Source organism: Salvelinus alpinus, chromosome 12 (genome assembly GCF_045679555.1).
Source record: "Salvelinus alpinus chromosome 12, SLU_Salpinus.1, whole genome shotgun sequence".
Lineage (NCBI taxonomy): Eukaryota > Metazoa > Chordata > Actinopteri > Salmoniformes > Salmonidae > Salvelinus > Salvelinus alpinus.
Genome location: NC_092097.1, coordinates 41,048,226 through 41,067,449, shown reverse-complemented (window position 1 = coordinate 41,067,449; position 19,224 = coordinate 41,048,226). Strand labels below are relative to the sequence as shown.

General features: G+C 42.8%; 3 protein-coding genes across 5 annotated transcripts in view; 2 read left to right on the top strand and 1 right to left on the bottom strand.

Annotated features, from left to right (window-relative positions):
• LOC139536138 (transforming protein RhoA-like) overlaps positions 1–19,224 on the top strand; it is a 93,052-nt gene that overhangs the window by 56,863 nt on the left and 16,965 nt on the right. The gene's annotated exons all lie outside the window — the stretch shown is intronic.
• On the bottom strand, positions 148–2,761 carry LOC139536131 (pseudouridylate synthase RPUSD4, mitochondrial-like). Its single transcript, XM_071336341.1, has 6 exons — positions 2,133–2,761; positions 1,771–1,975; positions 1,378–1,471; positions 1,015–1,165; positions 596–693; positions 148–481 (listed from the first exon to the last, which is right to left on the bottom strand). Exons 1-6 carry the CDS (start codon positions 2,590–2,592, stop codon positions 287–289), a joined length of 1,203 nt encoding a protein of 400 aa, XP_071192442.1. The 5' UTR covers positions 2,593–2,761; the 3' UTR covers positions 148–286.
• Positions 2,358–18,688, top strand: LOC139536132 (twinfilin-2-like). Of its 3 annotated transcripts, none has more exons than XM_071336344.1 (11): positions 2,358–2,464; positions 12,843–12,920; positions 13,109–13,287; positions 13,825–13,920; positions 14,747–14,851; positions 15,033–15,047; positions 15,243–15,287; positions 17,397–17,522; positions 17,678–17,828; positions 17,908–18,029; positions 18,198–18,688. In XM_071336344.1, exons 1-11 carry the CDS (start codon positions 2,455–2,457, stop codon positions 18,363–18,365), a joined length of 1,095 nt encoding a protein of 364 aa, XP_071192445.1. In that variant the 5' UTR covers positions 2,358–2,454; the 3' UTR covers positions 18,366–18,688. The 3 variants fall into 3 exon arrangements, with proteins under 3 accessions (XP_071192445.1, XP_071192444.1, XP_071192443.1); XM_071336342.1 differs by lacking the exon at positions 2,358–2,464 and adding an exon at positions 11,245–11,559; XM_071336343.1 differs by lacking the exons at positions 2,358–2,464; positions 15,033–15,047 and adding an exon at positions 11,214–11,559.

The window sequence follows — 19,224 nt, the reverse complement described above, 5'->3', positions numbered from 1 at the left end:
ACAGGTCTGTATGAAAGTTACAAATTAATTTACTGTTCAAACAAATCTGCATAGATGCTCTCCGCGTTATGAAGAAATGGTCCTGTTCTTAAAATAGACCCGATGACATGTTGTGATAGGGTCCTAGCATGTGAAATTAGGAAAATACTGGTTTCATGTATTTTAATTCCCAGTCCAGGTACAAACTTAAACCATTAGGCCAAAGGTCACTTGAAGTGATGCTGCTCCATATTTCTGAAGCAAGTCTTCTGTATCCTGTCTGCACAGCACAGGAACTGCTGAAGCATCATTCATCTGGAATCGGGATCTGCAGTCGTCGCAAAGTGCTAGTGAAATACTTTGGCAGGGGGCAAGACACCGTAATGTCACTCTGACCTTTGAACTCTGGCAGTGTCAGCTGACGGGCATGCAGGTGGAGAGGCAGATAACGCGCCTTGCTCTGTTCCAGTCCCAGCCTCCGCAACACACCATCTGGCAGTTTCTAAAGTAAAAAATAAAATTAAAAAAAAGCCCATCAATCACTGGCACCAAATAGGTCTAAATGCTAGGCTACCTTGTTGTAAAGCTTCTACATTGTGATGTTCGTTTGCCTTACCTGAGGTGCCAGTTTGGTCCAGTGGGAGTATTTGTGGTCTCCGAGGATAGGAGATCCTAGAGCGTATGCCATATGGACCCTCAACTGGTGCTTCACCCCTAGAAGCACAAGAGGGTGGACAGGGTAAGAGAGAGGGAACAGCTTTCTATGAAGGTTCAAAGTTATTGGTGTTACTATAACATTGTGCATAGTATCCTCTAGGACCTAGGTTAATCTGTGTTATTAGCATGTGGTAGACCCCTCAACAACATGACTGAAATCAATTCTAAAAGCTTTAACAAGAGCAAGGTATTGTTTAATTTGAAAACAGCATAACATTTTGCAGTCATGTTATATAGCAATCTTTTGGGATGTGCAGGGTGACTGCAAAAACGAACAACTTAGAACGACCCCAGAGTCAGCTTCAGTAGTGTCTCTACCTGTGATAGGCTGGAGCTCTACCAGGCTGCAGCCGTTGCTGCTGTCCAGGACACGGTACTGAGTCACGGCACCCTGGGCCTGCCGATTGGCCCGCACTTTGGTCACCCCCTCGCCCCCGTCACTCACCCTATACACAGGACTCAGGCCCATCTGAGAAGGGTTATGGGTAGTTAGGTTCAGTGTATATAAGACTGCCAAGCTCAAAACCTCAAGGACAGCGCAGTATACTGAAAGCCACCAATACAAATGAGAGGAAAGCCTGACTGGATGACAATACTGGTCATAATGACTAGATTTGAACAGAACTATTGGCAGCACTGGTTAAGAAGTTTCAGAGATATTATTACAAAATATGACGTTACCTTGAAGTGAGGCTGAGCCCCTGTGATCTCTCTCTCTATGACGGGAATGTCAATCACTCCCTCAGAGGGAACAGGCACACCCACAGCAACAACCCTGCATGGGGAATAGGGAGAATGGAAGATGATTGAAAGTGTAACGAAACAAGGACGTAGCATGATGTTGCGAGGCGTGAATCAAGATCAATAACCCTTGCGTCCAGATTAAGACATTACTGCTGCTCCAAGGGGAAGTTCCATTGGGGGAGCAGTAATGTCTTATTAATGGCAGGGTCATTGCAATAGCTTTATGGCATATTCTATGTTAATTTGCTGCCCTCAATTGATGGTTTTGAAATGTGAATGATGTGCTGCCTGGATCCTTATTTGAAACTAAATCCACATCCACAAACACACCAATATTTCCTCTCCACTTGGTGGTTTTTGTGAAGATTTTGTACATAGTCCAGTGCTTCCTCAGTCCTTGCCAGCAGGAGGGTCCCTGTCGTCTCCTTGTCTAATCCAAGGCAGACGTGCAGCTGAGACCCAGCCCTTATTCCATCCATCATCTTGGCAAGGATTGGAAGCACGTCTGAGATGTTGTTTTTGTTGCTTGATCCATCTAAGAGGAAGAATATGGGATTTAAATCACTGTGGATTTGACCACTGCTCTAGCACAGATGTGTGTTCTTAAAGGGACATTAAAATGAACAGACTCTAATTCATCACGTTATCTTTGATTGTGTGTTTGACTCAATACAGCACTTCATACACCTTACCTTGAACAGAAACTCCATAGGGTTTATTAACGACGGCGAGCTCTGGATGTGGGAGGATCAGACCTCTGTGAAGGTGCTTTGCAAGAACGTTGGGGTGAACATTCTGTAGCTGCTGAGTGAACTGTCGCAGCTCGATGACCCTCTTTTGCAGTTGGGACACTGGCACCGACGGATTAAGGACAGCCGCGTCTGACCCACCACCAGTTGCATTTCCTTTCTGTTTCTCCTGGCGAATTTTGCGTGCAAGGTCGATGGCTCTCAGATTCGGTCTCTTGTCAGAGTCAGACACTGGTGGTGGTTCCTCTCGTCTCGGGGCAGAAGCATGTGCTCGGGTAAGCAAGAATGCTACTCCCTTCGATATGTGACAAATACTGCCCGTTTTCCCTGAGCGAATTACCACTTTACATGTCCTTATAACATCATTATTACAAGCCAATGTAACCGTCCTATAGCTGTTCATGATAACTAGCTACTTTGAAGATCGTTAAATCTCATGTCGTTCTGAAGCTGAAAACACGAGTGCACAATCAGGGTTATCGTCACCGGAAATGATGTAAATTGACTTCCCTTTTTTCAGATTTGCTACCATAGAGTTTCTAAAGCCTGTGCCACAGAGTTTCTAAACCAGAGACGCAACATCTCAAGACTTCCGGGAATGCTTGTGAAGCAGACCAGTCCGTGGTTTGAGAAGTCAACAAGAAGTGAACAATTATTCTTTAGTTGTTAATTTTCTCGAAATCTAAAGGTATAACCTAGATTCGAGACAATGTCTTAAGTATTTAAACATGTTATTACTCCAATTTTCTAGCTTTCTCCAATAGAAAACAAACACACAGTATTGCCCACGCCTCCCGTATACGGAGAAAACCTTGCCCGACAGGTGGGTGCAAAGGACACTGTCTACCGGTTGTCCCTGCCTCCCACTGGAACAGCAGACTGGAGGTTAGGATGACAGTTTGCTGGCGAACTAGCTAGTTAGCGACACGGTGTACATACTATGGGATGGGGATTGATTCAGGCTTGAATTCAGTTTAGGCAACAGTACCACCGTGTGGCTGTCACCTACCATTGAACGTGTTACCAACGCCGTACTAACGTCTGCGTGTTACTGTAATGAAAGTCATAGTTTATATTCAATTCAATTCAAGGGGCTTTATTGGCATGGGAAACATATGTTAACATTGCCAAAGCAAGTAAGGTAGATAATATACAAAAGTGAAATAAACAATAAAAATGAACAGTAAACATTACACTCACAGAAGTTCCAAAAGAATAAAGACATTACAAATGTCATTTTATGTATATATACAGTGTTGTAACGATGTACAAATGGTTAAAGTACAAAAGGGAAAATAAATAAGCACAAATATGGGTTATATTTACAATGGTGTTTGTTCTTCACTGGTTGACCTTTTCTTGTGGCAACAGGTCACAAATCTTGCTGCTGTGATGGCACACTGTGTTATTTCACTCAGTAGATATGTGATATATTAAAATTGCGGCCTTTCTCAATAGTAAGGCTATGCTCACTGAGTCTGTACATAGTCAAAGCTTTCCTTAAGTTTGGGTTAGTCACAGTGGTCAGGTATTCTGCCACTGTGTACTCTCTGTTTAGGGCCAAATAGCATTCTAGTTTGCTCTGTTTTTTGGTTAATTCTTTCCAATGTGTCAAGTATCTTTTTGTTTTCTCATGATTTGGTTGGGTCTAGTTGTGTTGCTGTCCTGGGGGGTGTGTTTGTGAACAGAGCCCCAGGACCAGCTTGCTTAGGGGACACTTCTCCAGGTTCATCTCTCTGTAGGTGATGGCTTTGTTATGGAAGGTTTGGGAATTGCTTCCTTTTAGGTGGTTGTAGAATTTAACGGCTCTTTTCTGGATTTGATAATTAGCAGGTATCGGCCTAATTCTGCTCTGCATGCATTATTTGGTGTTTTACGTTGTACATGGAGGATATTTTAGCAGAATTCTGCATGCAGAGTCTCAATTTGGTGTTTGTCCCATTTTGTGAATTCATGGTTGGTGAGTGGACCCCAGACCTCACAACCATAAAGGGCAATGGGTTCTATAACTATTTAAGTATTTTTAGCCAGATCCTAATTGGTATGTTGAATTTTATGTTCCTTTTGATGGCATAGAATGCCCTTCTTGCCTTGTCTCTCAGATCGTTCACAGCTTTGTGGAAGTTACCTGTGGCGCTGATGTTTAGGCCAAGGTATGTATCGTTTTTTATGTGCTCTAGGGCAACGGTGTCTAGATGGAATATATTTATATTAATTAAAGGTGCATAGTTTATATTTATATTAATTAAATCTCAACCATAAATGTTATAATTTACAGTTTTTCACATGCAAGCCGATATTCCGATGTAGACCACATTGAGCTATAGTGTGTAGCCTATGGCTTGTGTATTTCCTGTTATCACAGTCTAGAAAAGATAATATCCAATAGGTAATGTGGTTTCACTCGATGCTTCATTTTCTTCTTCTTCGGTGGGTTTTATGGCAGACTACACCCAAAAATATGTATTACTGCTACCAACTGGATGGGGTTGGAAAAAAACAAAGTAAAAGTAAAACCCATACGTGATAGGGGAAACTAACTTAATCCACCCAAAATAAAACAATAAAAAAACACATTGACAAAACCCCAAAACTCCCACTTCTTCCTTCAAATCTCCCTATCTCCCTTCTCAGGTTCTATGACCTGAGAAGATGGTACAGCTTGTGACAATACTCCATGCAACTTCTCCGCTGAGAAGTCTTTCAGTCCCAGGAACCATTCCGCCGCATCCACAATGATATCTATTTTCCTGGACTTCTTCTCCACCTTGGCAGTGCCATTAATCACCATAGCTATAAAGGCTACCTTCTTAACCTTTATTTAACTAGGCAAGTCAGTTAAGAACAAATTCTTATTTTCAATGACAGCGATTTAACTGCCCAGGAACAGTGGGTTAACAGCCTTGTTCAGGGGCAGAACGACAGATTTTCACCTTGTCAGCTCGGGGATTCAATCTTGTAACCTTACGGTTACTAGTCCAATGCTCTAACCACTAGGCGACCTGCCGCCCCCACGTATCTGTGTCCTGCTGTTGAATGGCAACCCCTGCAGCCTTCAGTGAAGGCCTATCCACCACCATGGACTCTTCAGAAGCACCATTCGAACCCTCAACCCTGTTAACAGTCGCTGCATATGAAATTCTCTGGACAGCTCTGACTTTGGCCACCTCATTCTCAAACACCCTTGTTGGGCATTCCCACCACAATTGCGACATGTCACATTTGTATCACTTTTAAAACCCATCCTCAACACCTCATGAGATGGTATGTTATTACATTTAAGTCATTTAGCAGACGCTCTTATCCAGAGCGACTTACAAATTGGAAAGTTCATACATATTCATCCTGGTCCCCCCGTGGGGAATGAACCCACAACCCTGGCGTTGCAAGCGCCATGCTCTACCAACTGAGCCACACAGGACCACAATGTTATCTTGGCTAAACGTTAGCCAATCACAGACTGTGTTGTTTCCAGTTCCCAGTTCACCAGACAATCAATACGAGTTGTGTCCGTGACTTTCAGTCGTATAGACGAGTTCATAAGATTTCCCAGAGGGTGCGTGCTATTCAGAATTCTTGGGATGAAATATTTAGGCCTATTATGTTAAGGAACATGTGGATTATTTGAAAACATTAACTTTTTGCTGAGTTGATAACGTATTGTCGAAGGCAAGTAGGCAATATTATGTACTGTGTTGATAGTGTAGTAGGCTAGTGTACAATATTAACTACTATTCCCTGAGGGAGGGAAACAAGGTACAACATACAACTTTGATTGAAGACCTAAAATAATGCCTGACAACCAATTAAATCATAAAGGTATCCTATTATAGTGTGGCTACAGGGGTAGCCTATTATACAATAATGTAACTATGTGCTAGTATTATTTATTTAATTGATCAATTAAATTGTAAATGTGAATGGGTATGCTACTTCATTCAATGATTATGGTATTGTACAAGGTAGATACAGGAGTAGCCAATAGTCAACAATAATAACATAATTGAATGTGCTATAGTTAAACAACAAGGCACGAGGGGGTGTGGTATATGGCCAATATACCACGGCTAAGGGCTGTTCTTATGTACGACGCATCGCAGAGTGCCTTGACACAGCCCTTAGCCGTGGTATATTGGCCATATATCACAAACCCCCGAGGTGCCTTATTGCTATTATAAACTGGTTACCAACATCATTAGGGCATTAAAAATACATGTTTTGTTATGCCTGTGGTATACGGTCTGATATACCACGGCTGTCAGCCAGTCAGCATTCAGGGCTCGAACCATCCAGTTTATAATATAATTTATTTCATTGATGAATGAAATTGTAAGTGGAGATGGGTTGGCTACTTCATTCAGTGAATACTGAATGTCTTGCTATCTCTGGGAGTATGTTAATGACAGCTTTTCAGCTGTTGAACTATGGCAATGTCGAACTCATTTCTAAATCTCTTTCTTTTAGTCAAGAAGATGTGATGAGCCAGATCAACCAATCAGCTTCAATGCAGCTGTTCAACCCACCACCCTCACTGCTCTCCCTCCACAAGTAACCACATCCTCTTCTCCTGTTCAACTAATTTGCCACCACACTGAAAAGGACTGTATTTACATACCCTTGTGCCCATCTCAGTGCAGCATCCATCCAAGGCCCCAGCTGGATGCCTAAAATGTGAAAAATGTAATCAAGATGCTACAGTACTGTGTGTGTGTGTCACATTCTGACCTTAGTTCCTTTTTTATGTCTTTATTTTAGTTTGGTCAGGGTGTGAGTTGGGGTGGGCATTCTATGTTGTTTTTTCTATGTTTTGTTCTGTTGTTCTATTTCTATGTGTTTGGCCTAGTATGGTTCTCAATCAGAGGCAGGTGTTAGTCGTTGTCTCTGATTGGGAGCCATATTTAGGTAGCCTGTTGTCTATTGTGTTTTGTGGGTGGTTGTTTCCTGTGTCTGTACCATACGGGACTGTTTCGATTTTTGTTTGTTCTTTCACGTTGTTATTTTGTATTTTTTTAGTGTTCAGTTTTACATATTAAAATGGACACTTACCACGCTGCAAATTGGTCCGATATCTCTTACTCCTCGTCAGAAGAAGAGGAAAGTTGTTACAGTGTGTGTGAGCAAAGGTTTGCGAAAACCTTCAAAGGTGGTGGTGCTATGTTGTGGGTTATCTTGAATACCAGGCAGAAGTTTGAGTACAGAATTAAATGGTGTAAACTGAACAGGTTGAACTTGTTGAGTACACTCTTCGAACAAGGGGTACCAACAGGGGTCTTTGGCTGTCACCAAAGGAGAGCCCTTTTTGGTTCCAGGTAGAAGTCTTTGGTTCCATGTAGAACCCTCTGTGGAATGGAACCCAAAAGGGTTCTACCTAGACACCAAAGGGGTTCTACCTGGAACCAAAAAAAGTGTTCTTCAAAGGGTTATCATATGGGGATAGCGGAATAATCCTTTTAGGTTCTAGATAGCACCTTTTTTTGTAAGAGTGTAGGCATATATTGAAGTGGTGGTTCCATGGTTTTCTGTAAAAAAAAAAATGTAATGGTTAATTGGTGGTGGTGGTGGTAAGTTAATTAACCTGTTAAGGAGCCCTTTGGACCTAGACTTGACGCTCTGGTACCGCTTGCCGTGTGGTACCAGAGAGAACCGTCTATGACTTCGGTGACTGGAGTCTTTGACAATTTTTGGGTCTTCCTCTGACACCGCCTAGTATATAGGTCCTGGATGACAGGAAGCTTGGCCCCAGTGATGTACTGGGCCGTACGCACTACCCTCTGTAGCGCCTTACGGTCAAATGCCGAGCAGATGCCATACCAGGTGGTGATGCAACCGGTCAGGATGCTCTCGATGGTGCAGCTGTATAACTTTTTGAGGATCTGGGAAACATGTTGTCGTGCCCTCTTCACGACTGTCTTAGTGTGTTTGGACCATGATAGTTTGTTGGTGATGTGGACACCAAGTAACTTGAAACTCTCCACCCGCTCCACTACTGCCCCGTCAATGTGAATGGGGGGCCTGTTCGACCCTCCTTTTCCTGTAGTCCATGGTTAGCTCCTTTGTCTTGCTCACGTTGAGGGAGAGGTGTTTGTCCTGGCACCACACTGCCAGGTCTCTGACCTCCTCCCTATAGGCTGTCTCAATGTTGTCAGTGAACAGGCCTACCACTGTTGTGTCATCAACAAACATAATGATGGTGATGGAGTCGTGCCTGGCCGTGCTGTCATGAGTGAACAGGGAGTACAGGAGGGGACTGAGCACGCACCACTGAGGGGCCCCTGTGTTGAGGATCAGTGTGGCAGATGTGTTGTTGCCTACCCTTACCACCTGGGGGCGCATCAGGAAGTCCAGGATCCAGTTGCAGAGGGAGGTGTTTAGTCCCAGGGTCCTTAGCTTAGTGATGAGCTTTGAGGGCACTATGGTGTTGATGCGCTGAGCTGTAGTCAATGAACAGCATTCTCACATAGGTGTTCCTTTTGTCCAGGTGGGAAAGGGCAGTGTGGAGTGCGATTGATATTGCGTCATCTGTGGATCTGTTGGGGCGGTATGCAAATTGGATTGGGTCTAGGGTTTTCGGGATGATGGTGTTGATGTGAGCCATGACCAGCCTTTCAAAGCACTTCATGGCTACCAACGGTAGTCATTTAGGCAGGATACCTTTGCTTTCTTGGGCACAGGGACTATGGTGGTATGCTCTACCAATGGGGGCGCTATTCACATCCTAGATGCATTCAATGGAGCTGTTCTGCACACTTTCTCAGTGAGAGAACTGTTATCACACTTCACTGATGGACCTAATGTACATATTCACACACAGATCTACTAGTATGCAAATAGCTCACATCGTGTATTATCTCTAGTAAATACATAGTTATTTTCTGACTGGCTGCATCTTGACATGTGTCTCTCCTGTGTGTTATGTAGGGCTACAACAACATTTCACTCGAGGCCTGCTGCTTCACCCCAGACTCAAAGTTTGTCATGATTGGTGAGCCCAGCACTTCCAAGTCCCAACATTAGAACTTGGCAAACTAGGCTGTCTTACCAAGCCCTCCCTGATCCACGGAAATCTAATATCAGAACAACTCAACACAATTTCAAGTCTGACGCACTCAAGATAATTCTAGGATCACCCAAATAAATTTGCCATTTGACCCAATTAGCTGATATTATTACTATCTGAACTCCAATAAGTCCAGAGGTTTGTATAACTATTTTCCCCCAATCCATCATCAATAACCACCTAACTAACTCTCAGAGAGTGCGATGAAAATAGCTGTTCTGGATGGGAAGCATTCTTTACCAATCAACACACTGCAGTTTAACTTAAATACATGATGTTTGCCAGCGCCTGCTCCAATATGGTGAGACACACACACAAACACTTTCATCAGCCAAACACTCACTCACTCAGACACGCTCAGACATTGTCTTTCACTGGCCCCTGCCAACCTCTACCCCCACGCTCTCTGTTTCTCTTTTTGCAGGTGTTTTGGCTTCCCAGTGTAGGAGACTGATAAAGGAGTTGGGCCACAGAGAAACTGTCATTATCATTACCCAGCATGCCTTTCTCCTTTCATGTTGCTCTGAGTATGCAAATGCATAACACTGTGGACTCTTAATGGCTCCAGATAAAGTTGTATGCACACTAAGGCATTGGTGAAAGGGATTCCAATGTCGATTATCCCTGAGGAGAGCTGTCACTCTATACACTGATTGATTTGCCAAATAGGGAAGGTTACATAAGGGGAGCACTAGAGCTGTGGTTAGTTATTACAGTAGTTATTGTCCACTGTGACAGGTGCTTGTGGCCTGCAGATAAGTTGAGATACATTTTTATAAGAGTAGAGAAGACTTGAGGTGTACTACTGCCCAAAACTTGTTTAGATATCTTGTTTTTTTTACTGTGATTCTGAGCAAACTTCCACATAATGTTAATAAGTAGAGAGTTATGTATGAACTTGTAACTTTTTGATACAATGACAAACTTCAATCAAGTGTTAATTTGAACTGCTGGTACATGTTTTATTGGGAATTCAATGTTAGTGTTTTTTGTACTGTTTATTCTGAAAGTATTCAAATGTTTTAACGTCTACTTTTTATGTCCTTAAGATCTGGTGTTTTTCATTGGTGTGTGCAGATAAAGTGTATCTGTGTGTATAGTAGAGAGGGGGCCTCTGTTGAATAATGTATAGAACCTTGGAGCTTACTGAATTATGGATGATCCCATCACAGGTAACCTCACAGGTACACACTCATCTTTCTCTCACCACCTACATGTGTGTGTGTGTGTGTGTGTGTGTGTGTGTGTGTGTGTGTGTGTGTGTGTGTCTGTGTGTTTGTGTGTGTGTGTCTCTCTCTCTCTTTCTGTCTCTATCTTTCTCTCATACACACACTCACAATCATACGTATTGCTTATGAAAGAGCTTTGTTCGTAGTTTTTGTACCTGGCCATTGTTTCGGTCCTTAAGTACTGACCATTGAAAAACCCACCATTCCTGCCCCTATGACATAATGCTTTGTAGACCTAAGCCTATGTGTAATATCATAAGCCTATAGTCTACCTATAGCCTACTTTACCATTTAATGTTTAGTTAACAATTAGGCTGGGATATGGAAATAGATAGCTTTTACATCAAAAGGTATCTGAGATTTATCAGTCAAGGGGAACAGTGCTTATCTCTCACATATTAAACGGGGTCTAATTACATTACAGTCTGTAGCCTACCAAAGGTGCAGTGTCGAAACTTTTGGATTAGCTTCATGCGGGGTGTCCCATTTCTGTGACCAGGTGGCTGGAATTTGAGATCTCTGCTGCGTCCGTGTGTGTTGAACCGATCCGGTTCACGATGTGCATGAGTGATAGATAATATGTCATTGCTGATGACACAGGGACAGACATCCAACAAAAGGTAGAGACCCAAGGACAGTATATTTCAGCTGCGGAGTTCTGAAAGATAACGTGTCTACTGCGCCTGCGTTGCCACTTGTCGCGGTGTATAGAAGCGCGTCGTTGGAGAGGTCCCACTCCCGTCAGGCGCTGTAAAGTGGTTGTCATTGATACACGAATCATTTTAGAGCAGTGGTTAAGGTGGCATATCCACTGACAGCTGCGTTATTACTCACCTGCCACAGTTCCACAGGTCAGGTTTCACGCGTTAGGAATCCCCCAAGTCAGCCTTGGGCCTTTTATGTCACTTACGCTGAAGTTGGTTTAGGCCGAACTGTCTGCTGCCAGTACGGAGGATCCAACTGAGCAGCAACAGAGAGAGATAGAGGACACGTAGAGACTCACTCTAGAAGGCTACCTTGGAGGAGAGGATTTTGAAGCAGAAATCTTACTGCCAAAGGATGTCGCACCAGACTGGAATCCATGGTAAATGTCCTCTTGGGTAGGCCTAGACGCGCATGATATCATTGGAACGAATGATAGCTAGTGTTGTATTGTCTAGAGGGGAAAAGTGATTATTATCAATTACCAGTGCTCTCTCTTTGCGCTGTGCCATTGTGCGTTAAAGCTCTCCAATCGTGTAGGCCTACCGATCCGTGAGTTATAAGAATTTGGTGTTGCAACAAAATTCGGGACATTCTGCGACACAACACTGTAATCTGATGTGATGTAATGTGATGGTAATTCATTCTTACTTTAACGGGAATGTTATGCCAGCTCGTGGTATTCAGATGGTGAGTGACACCTCGGGGCGCAGTCTGTGTGAATACGCTTATGGAGCCTCTAACCTTACTCACATAATCATCTTCATTGGAGTCTACATAATACCACACTTATAAACATTTAGTCCCATATAGAACCATTCATTTTTCTCCCATATGAGGGATATAATGTGAAACATTATTTGTCACTTTCCTAAAAGTATTGAACAGTTGGGATATTTCAAACCCTATACTTTTATGAGATGTACTGTATCTATGGGAATGTGTGTTTAGTTTATGGCTATGTGCGTATGTTTCAGCATGTGAGTAACTGGAGCTTGGGGCGGAAGCATACATCTCCGCTCTCTCACTTATCTCACCTGATCCTACATCATTTATGAGACTTCTGCTGTGTTTGGTAACCATGGTGAGAGAGAGGAGGCGTACAGTAAATCTTCTTAAAGAGAGGGAAACTCACTTTGTGTAATAACCCAAATTATGGGTTCAGTCCATTCGAAAGAGAACAACTTTCCCCAACCGGTATTAATTGTTCTGGGATCAGCTTGTTGTGTATAGACTCTATTCACTCCGTATCAGCTGTACAGTATCTCTGTGACCCCTGTCTATGTCACTTAAGGCGATACCGTGAGTGCCTGTCAGGGGATCAGATTTTCTCCCCGGTGTCTCAAGTTCTTACTGCCCCATCTCTCTCTCTCGCTCTCTTTCTTTCTCTCGCCATCTTCCTCTCCTCTCTCTCCCCGTCTCCCTCTCTCTCTCGCTTCCTTTCTCCCTTTTTCTTGATCTCTCTCTATCTCTGTTTCTACACCTCCCTTTCTCTGTCTCCCTCTCCACCCCCCACCCCGCTCTCTCTTTCTCCCTTTCTCTATATCTCTCTCCACCTCCCTATCTCTTTCTCTCTGTCTCCCTATACATCTCTCTGTCTCCCTCTCTCTCTGCTCCCCCCCCGCCCCCCTCCTTGTCTCTCTCTTGTCTACCATACCATTGTAGCATCGGATGAACTGAAGGACTTCCTGTCCAGGGTGAGGGGAGGGACCATCAGAATAGCAAAGATTGTCATCAGAGATGGTAAGTATGGGTGTTGTATGTACACAGTATGTGAAGTCTAGAACCAAGACTGAGTAAAGAGTACCTGTTTATCTACCAATTGGCTGATGTTCTAAACCTGATCCACTGGGGACTGGCAACTATTTAAATGTGAGGACTGTGCTCAAAGAGGAGAGTTTGATATGAGTATTTCTCTGTCCGTCTTCCAGAGGAACTGGTGCTAGGCTCATACAGAGAACCTGCAAAGAGCTGGGACAAGGACTATGATCACTTCCTCCTTCCTCTGCTGGTGGCTCAGGAGCCCTGCTACATCCTGTACCGCCTTGACTCCCAGAATGCACAGGGCTATGAATGGATCTTCATCGCTTGGTCACCTGATCAATCACCAGTACGTAAATACTAAGACCACACATCTCTATTTGCAGTCAACATTGAATAACATTATGCCAGCTTGCAATACTATACAAATCACCAGAACAAAATGACGGTTGTGTTTTATTGTCACATACACCGGAGAGGTGCAATGAAATGTGTTGTTTTACAAGGTCAGCCATCGTGTTACAGCTCCCCTAGAGCAAATTACTGTTAAGTGCCTTGCTCAAAATCGACAGATTTTTCACCTCGTATGCTCAAGTATTCGACTGCAAGCCTTTCGTTTACTGGCACAACGCTCTAGCCGCTAAGCTACCTGCAATGCTCTAACCGCTAGGCTACCTGCAACGCTCTAACCGCTAGGCTACCTGCAACGCTCTAACCGCTAGGCTACCTGCAACGCTCTAACCGCTAGGCTACCTGCCATGCTCTAACCGCTAGGCTACCTGCCTCGATCATGCATACAGTTTATACACATTTTCTGTAAAACATGCACATGCAGTGCACTACCCAGTGTTCAGTGTTCTTTCCTCATCCGCTATGCCCCCTATAGGTGAGGGAGAAGATGGTCTACGCTGCCACCCGTGCCACATTAAAGAAGGAGTTTGGCGGAGGCCACATCAAGGATGAGATGTTTGGCACAGTTGAGGTCTGTGGTCTGGAATCATCAAATCCAAAACACTTTTATTTGACTTTGGTTTAACTGACTTGTGGGTTCACCCTATCAATCCCCGGCCTTTGAAATAACCTCCCTTCTCCCCCCTTTATTTTCTGCATATTGGAACATTTGACTCACTCCACAGCATACAAATGTTCCTACTCTGTTCAGGAGGTCCAGGGCCAGGGGTTAAGATGCTTACTAGACAACAACCACTGCAGAGTCCACAAAGTAGAGCAAAGTTCCACATTCCATTTGGGTAGACTAGACACAAGAGGGCAGTTGATGAAGGAGGGGTTAAATGAGGTCTTGACCTCATGAGGTCAGAAGATTATCATGTGAAGACACTACAGTCAGTGACTGATGTCACCCAGTTGCCTTTTCTGTCTATATATCAGCCTCCAATCAGTCGAATCACTATGTGATTGACAGCTCATGGTAACAGCTGATCACAACCCTTCCTCAGTGGCCTCATCTACCTCCTTACATATGTAGGATCTTAATCTGTTGCAGGACAACGTTCCGGAAATGTAAAACTTATTGTGTATTTGCATTTTAAAAGGCTTCTGAAGTTTGTCATTTCCACTTTGAAATTTCCCCTACGAAACATGTATCAACCCCTACAAAAATGTCCATTATTATAATCCACATAATAATTCACATTTTCTGTTGCTGTAAGATTATTTTCATGCTGTAGGAAACTGACTCAAATTAAGAGTTAAGATGATGTATGATAAATTGGATAGGAGCCCTCTTTTTGTGAATAAAGTATGTTGGGCTTGTTCAGCGAATCACTTCCTGGTTCCTGTGTCCACAGGAAGACCTGTGTTTCCAGGGGTACCTGCGTCACATGTCCTCCTGCTCCTCCCCTGCACCTCTCACAGTAGCGGAGCAGGAGCTGCAGCGAATAAAAATCACAGAGGTAAAGCAAAGGGGAGTGACTGCTATATATCCACCAATTAGTATATTATTTTCAGTGTATATTACAAACATATACGATGAAGGCTACTACTGTGAGATAATGTATCTTGTTATACCTTTGTATGATGTGTAGTACATATTGTCATCCATATGTGTTTGTGTCTCTGTAATGTGCCATCCAGGACAAGGTTGTATGGGTAAGCTAGGGTTCTTCTCTCAGTATTTTCACGTGTGTATTTTGTATCGGTGTGTGTATGTGTGTGTGTCTGAGCATCTGGTTCAGGTGTATGTAGGCAATGAGTGCAAGTATGTGTGCAAACTGTGTGTGCATGTGTGTGAGAGAAAAAACAGAGAAAGAGATTAAACATTGTTTGTCCATTATATGCCCACAGGATGAGCGTAGAAGGTTAAGCAACACTCCTAGAGGACGAGCAAAGGTTTGTCCCGCCCTCTCATCTTCAACTCTGTACTAAAGACCTTTAAAAGTGGCACTCCAGTCTCCTTTTCAACTCATTTAACAAAAGGCACATCTCAATAGGTGGTCCAGGTAAGTCATGACATTGCACATGTGGGGGGGTGGGCCTTTCCTCTTTTGTTCTCCATTGCTCCTCTATTGTTCCTGAAGCAAGGGGGAGGCCGATGACATCACGACTTCCCATCAGACCAACTCCTTGAATGCCCTACTCCTTGAACTTTGCAGTTATGTCGAAAAAACACTATTTAGCTCAAAACATATTTTTCTACCCTTTAGTGTGCATACTTTATTGTATTTTCAACAGTAAAAGTTCAAAATCCTCTGGAGGATGTCTTTAAAAAGAGGCTTGCTCCTCATCTTTAAGCCACATTTTATAACTATGTTTTCTAGAGGTCTACCGATTATGATTTTTCAATGCCAATACCGATACAGATTATTGGAGGACCAAAAATAGCCGATACCGATTAATCGGCCGATTTATATATATATATATATATATATATATTTGTAATAATGACAATTACAACAATACTGAATGAACAATGAACACTTTTATTTTAACTTAATATAATACATAAATACAATCAATTTAGTCTCAAATAAATAATGAAACATGTTCAGTTTGGTTTAAATAATGCAAAAACACAGTGTTGGAGAAGAAAGGAAAAGTGCAATATGTGCCATGTAAAAAAGCTAACGTTTAAGTTCCTTGCTCAGAACATGAGAACATATGAAAGCTGGTGGTTCCTTTTAACATGAGTCTTCAATATTCCCAGTTAAGAAGTTTTAGGTTGTAGTTATTATAGGAATTATAGGACTATTTCTCTATACCATTTGTATTTCATATACCTTGACTATTGGATGTTCTTATAGGCACTATAGTATTGCCAGCCTAATCTCGGGAGTTGATAGGCTTGAAGTCATAAACAGCGCAGTGCTTCAAGCATTGCGAAGAGCTGCTGGTAAACGCAGGAAAGTGCTGTTTGAATGAATGCTTATGAGCCTGCTGCTACCTACCACCGCTCAGTCAGACTGCTCTATCAAATATCAAATCATAGACTTAATTATAATATAATAAACACACAGAAATACGAGCCTTAGGTCATTAATATGGTCAAATCCGGAAACGATCATTTCGAAAACAAAACGTTTAATCTTTCAGTGAAATACAGAACCGTTCCGTATTTTATCGAACGGGTGGCATGCCTAAGTCTAAATAGTGCTGTTACATTGCACAACCTTCAACGTTGTCATAATTATGTAAAATTCTGGCAAATTAATTACGGTCTTTGTTAGGAAGAAATGGTCTTCACACAGTTCACAATGAGCCAGGTGGCCCAAACTGCTACATATACCCTGACTCTGCTTGCACAGAACGCAAGAGAAGTGTCACAATTTCCCTAGTTAATATTGCCTGCTAACACTCACTTATTTTAACTACATATGCAGGTTTAAAAATATATACTTCTGTTTATTGATTTTAAGAAATGCATTGATGTTCATGGTTAGGTACATTTGTGCAACGATTGTGCTTTTTTCGCGAATGTGCTTTTGTTAAATCATCACCAGTTTGGCGAAGTTGAAGCAGGCTGTGATTAGATGGTAAATTAACAGGCACCACTTTGATTATATGCAACGCAGGACAAGCTAGTTAACTACACATGGTTGATGATATTACTAGGTTAACTAGTGATTATGGTAAGATTGATTGTTTTTTATAAGTTTAATGCTAGCTAGCAACTTACCTTGGCTCCTTGCAACCACAAGGTCCTTTTGATGCTGCACTCGCGTAACAGGTGGTCAGCCTGCAACGCAGTCTCCTTGTGAATTGCAATGTAATCGGCCAAATTCGGCGTCCAAAAATGCAGATTACCGATTGTTATGAAAACTTGAAATCAGCCATAATTAATCGGCCTCTACTGTTTTCACCTGCATCTCTTTATTGATTTGTGTAGTTGATAACAACTTCTCCTCCTGCAGTACCTTGTTCCTTATAGTTTATGTAGGAATAGATTATTGATTTGTGTTATGCAGAGACTGTGGTTTTATGGCTATATGTCGGCCCCTACAGGTGACAATGGAGTTTGGTTTGGACAAAAGGCACCAGACTCTTACAGGCCTGGTGTTCCCTCTACAGGAGGAGGCCAAACGCGCTCTGCAGCAACTCAAGCAGAAACGTATCAACTACATACAGCTGGTGAGCAGGCCTCACGTAACAAACATACAAAACAAAGTCAAACAAAATATGCAACAAACATTCTCTATCTTTTGCTCACACGCAGGTACGCACAAGCACACACACACACTCAGTATACACACACTCAGTATTGTGATTTTTTGTGTGTGTCTCAGAAGTTGGACACAGAGAAAGAGACAGTCGAGCTGGTCCACACCAACCCCACAGAGACTCGTGAGCTTCCCTACAGAATCCCTACAGACACACCCAGATACCATTTCTTCATCTTCAAACACTCCCACCAAGGACAGCAACAGGAGGCTCTGGGTCAGTATCACACACACACACACATTATACGCAATTAAAGGTTATAGGATCTCTCATAATCCTTCTCTCTCTCTCTCAGTGTTCATCTACTCCATGCCAGGGTATAGCTGTAGCATTAAGGAGCGGATGTTGTACTCTAGCTGTAAGAACCCGCTACTGGATGAGGTGGAGAGAGACTACCATCTAGATATCGCCAAAAAGGTTCAACAATTACACAACCTCCAAGTTACCCATCTTTAATGTACCTTATAATATCAGACTGTCATATCACAGTGTGCATGTATACTGATCTTTTCCAACCATGTTCCTTCTTTCTCCCTCTTCCCTTTTTCTCTCGCATGTGGTGTGTGTGTGTGTGTGCATGCACAGATTGAGATTGACGGTGGGGATGGGCTAACGGAGGAGTTTCTGTATGAGGAGGTCCATCCCATTGAACACACTCTGAAGCAGGTGTTCGCCAAGCCACGTGGGCCAGGGGGGAAGAGGGGCAACAAGCGCCTCGTCAAGGGGGCCGGAGAGAACGGGGAAGAGAGCTAGAGAGTGACAGGAACAGACTCACACCCAAACCTCCACGTATAAACTGGCCTCTTTCTCCTCAACTGTCTGTTTCTTACCTTGTGGATCTGATAGTGCTTATTTTAAGATAAAGCAACGTCTCAAGGTCTATTTTTTATGTTATGCAACATTACTTATGTTCCCTTTTTCCACTCTGTCCATCGTTTCACCATCAGTGCCCTGGTCCCCATACTAAAAGACACATCACCTTGCCCTTCCCCGAAAGGACTGATCACAGTCAGATGAAGGTTGAAGCATGTCAGGATGCTCATTATTTTACATCATCTTCCAATAAATAAAAAATGATGTATATTTAATTTGTCTTCTGTTTTTACTAAATGTTTGGGTAATAGGGGATACAACAAGGGACGATCAAGTGTTAAATAAAATAATGTGTGTGAATGTGTGTTTGTACATACCACATTGATAATCTGAATGAGGTCAAATTATGTCTGAGAAATATTTTTTTGAATGGAAATGAACCTCCTCTACCTGATATGCTTGCATATCGTTGATTGTTTGTCCTGTAAAACAGAACGTATAAATTAAAGAAGTAAAATTGGAGACGTATTTGTTTCTAAACACTCATTTAAACAATTAATAGGTTTACAAACGGTAATCACAAAGTTAAAGAATCAACAGTAGCCTATGAAACATGAGGGAAGGCGGAGCATTATAAGGGGGAGGCTCAGTCAGCTAAGGTCAATTTCAGTCAGCTTTCCTGGAAAGTGATCTACTTAGAAGTCATCCGCTGCGCATTAGGCGTACTGGTGATGCCAGCTGAGCCTCTTCCATACCCCTGGCGCGAGGCTGAAAAGGAAACTCGAGCACGCGCCGGAGC

What these genes read in the sequence shown, in the direction of transcription:
- LOC139536132 (XM_071336342.1), top strand. Translation starts at nt 11,535, where the DNA reads ATGTCGCACCAGACTGGAATCCATG. An exon ending in CTCCTAGAGGACGAGCAAAG is followed by an intron (nt 15,288 to 17,396) that starts GTTTGTCCCGCC and finishes CGGCCCCTACAG; the next exon opens with GTGACAATGGAGTTTGGTTT. An exon ending in GTATCAACTACATACAGCTG is followed by an intron (nt 17,523 to 17,677) that starts GTGAGCAGGCCT and finishes TGTGTGTCTCAG; the next exon opens with AAGTTGGACACAGAGAAAGA.
- LOC139536131 (XM_071336341.1), bottom strand. Translation starts at nt 2,592, where the DNA reads ATGAACAGCTATAGGACGGTTACATTGGCTTGTAATAATGATGTTATA. An exon ending in GGGCTCAGCCTCACTTCAAG is followed by an intron (nt 1,166 to 1,377) that starts GTAACGTCATAT and finishes AACCCTTCTCAG; the next exon opens with ATGGGCCTGAGTCCTGTGTA. An exon ending in GGACCAAACTGGCACCTCAG is followed by an intron (nt 482 to 595) that starts GTAAGGCAAACG and finishes TTTTTACTTTAG; the next exon opens with AAACTGCCAGATGGTGTGTT.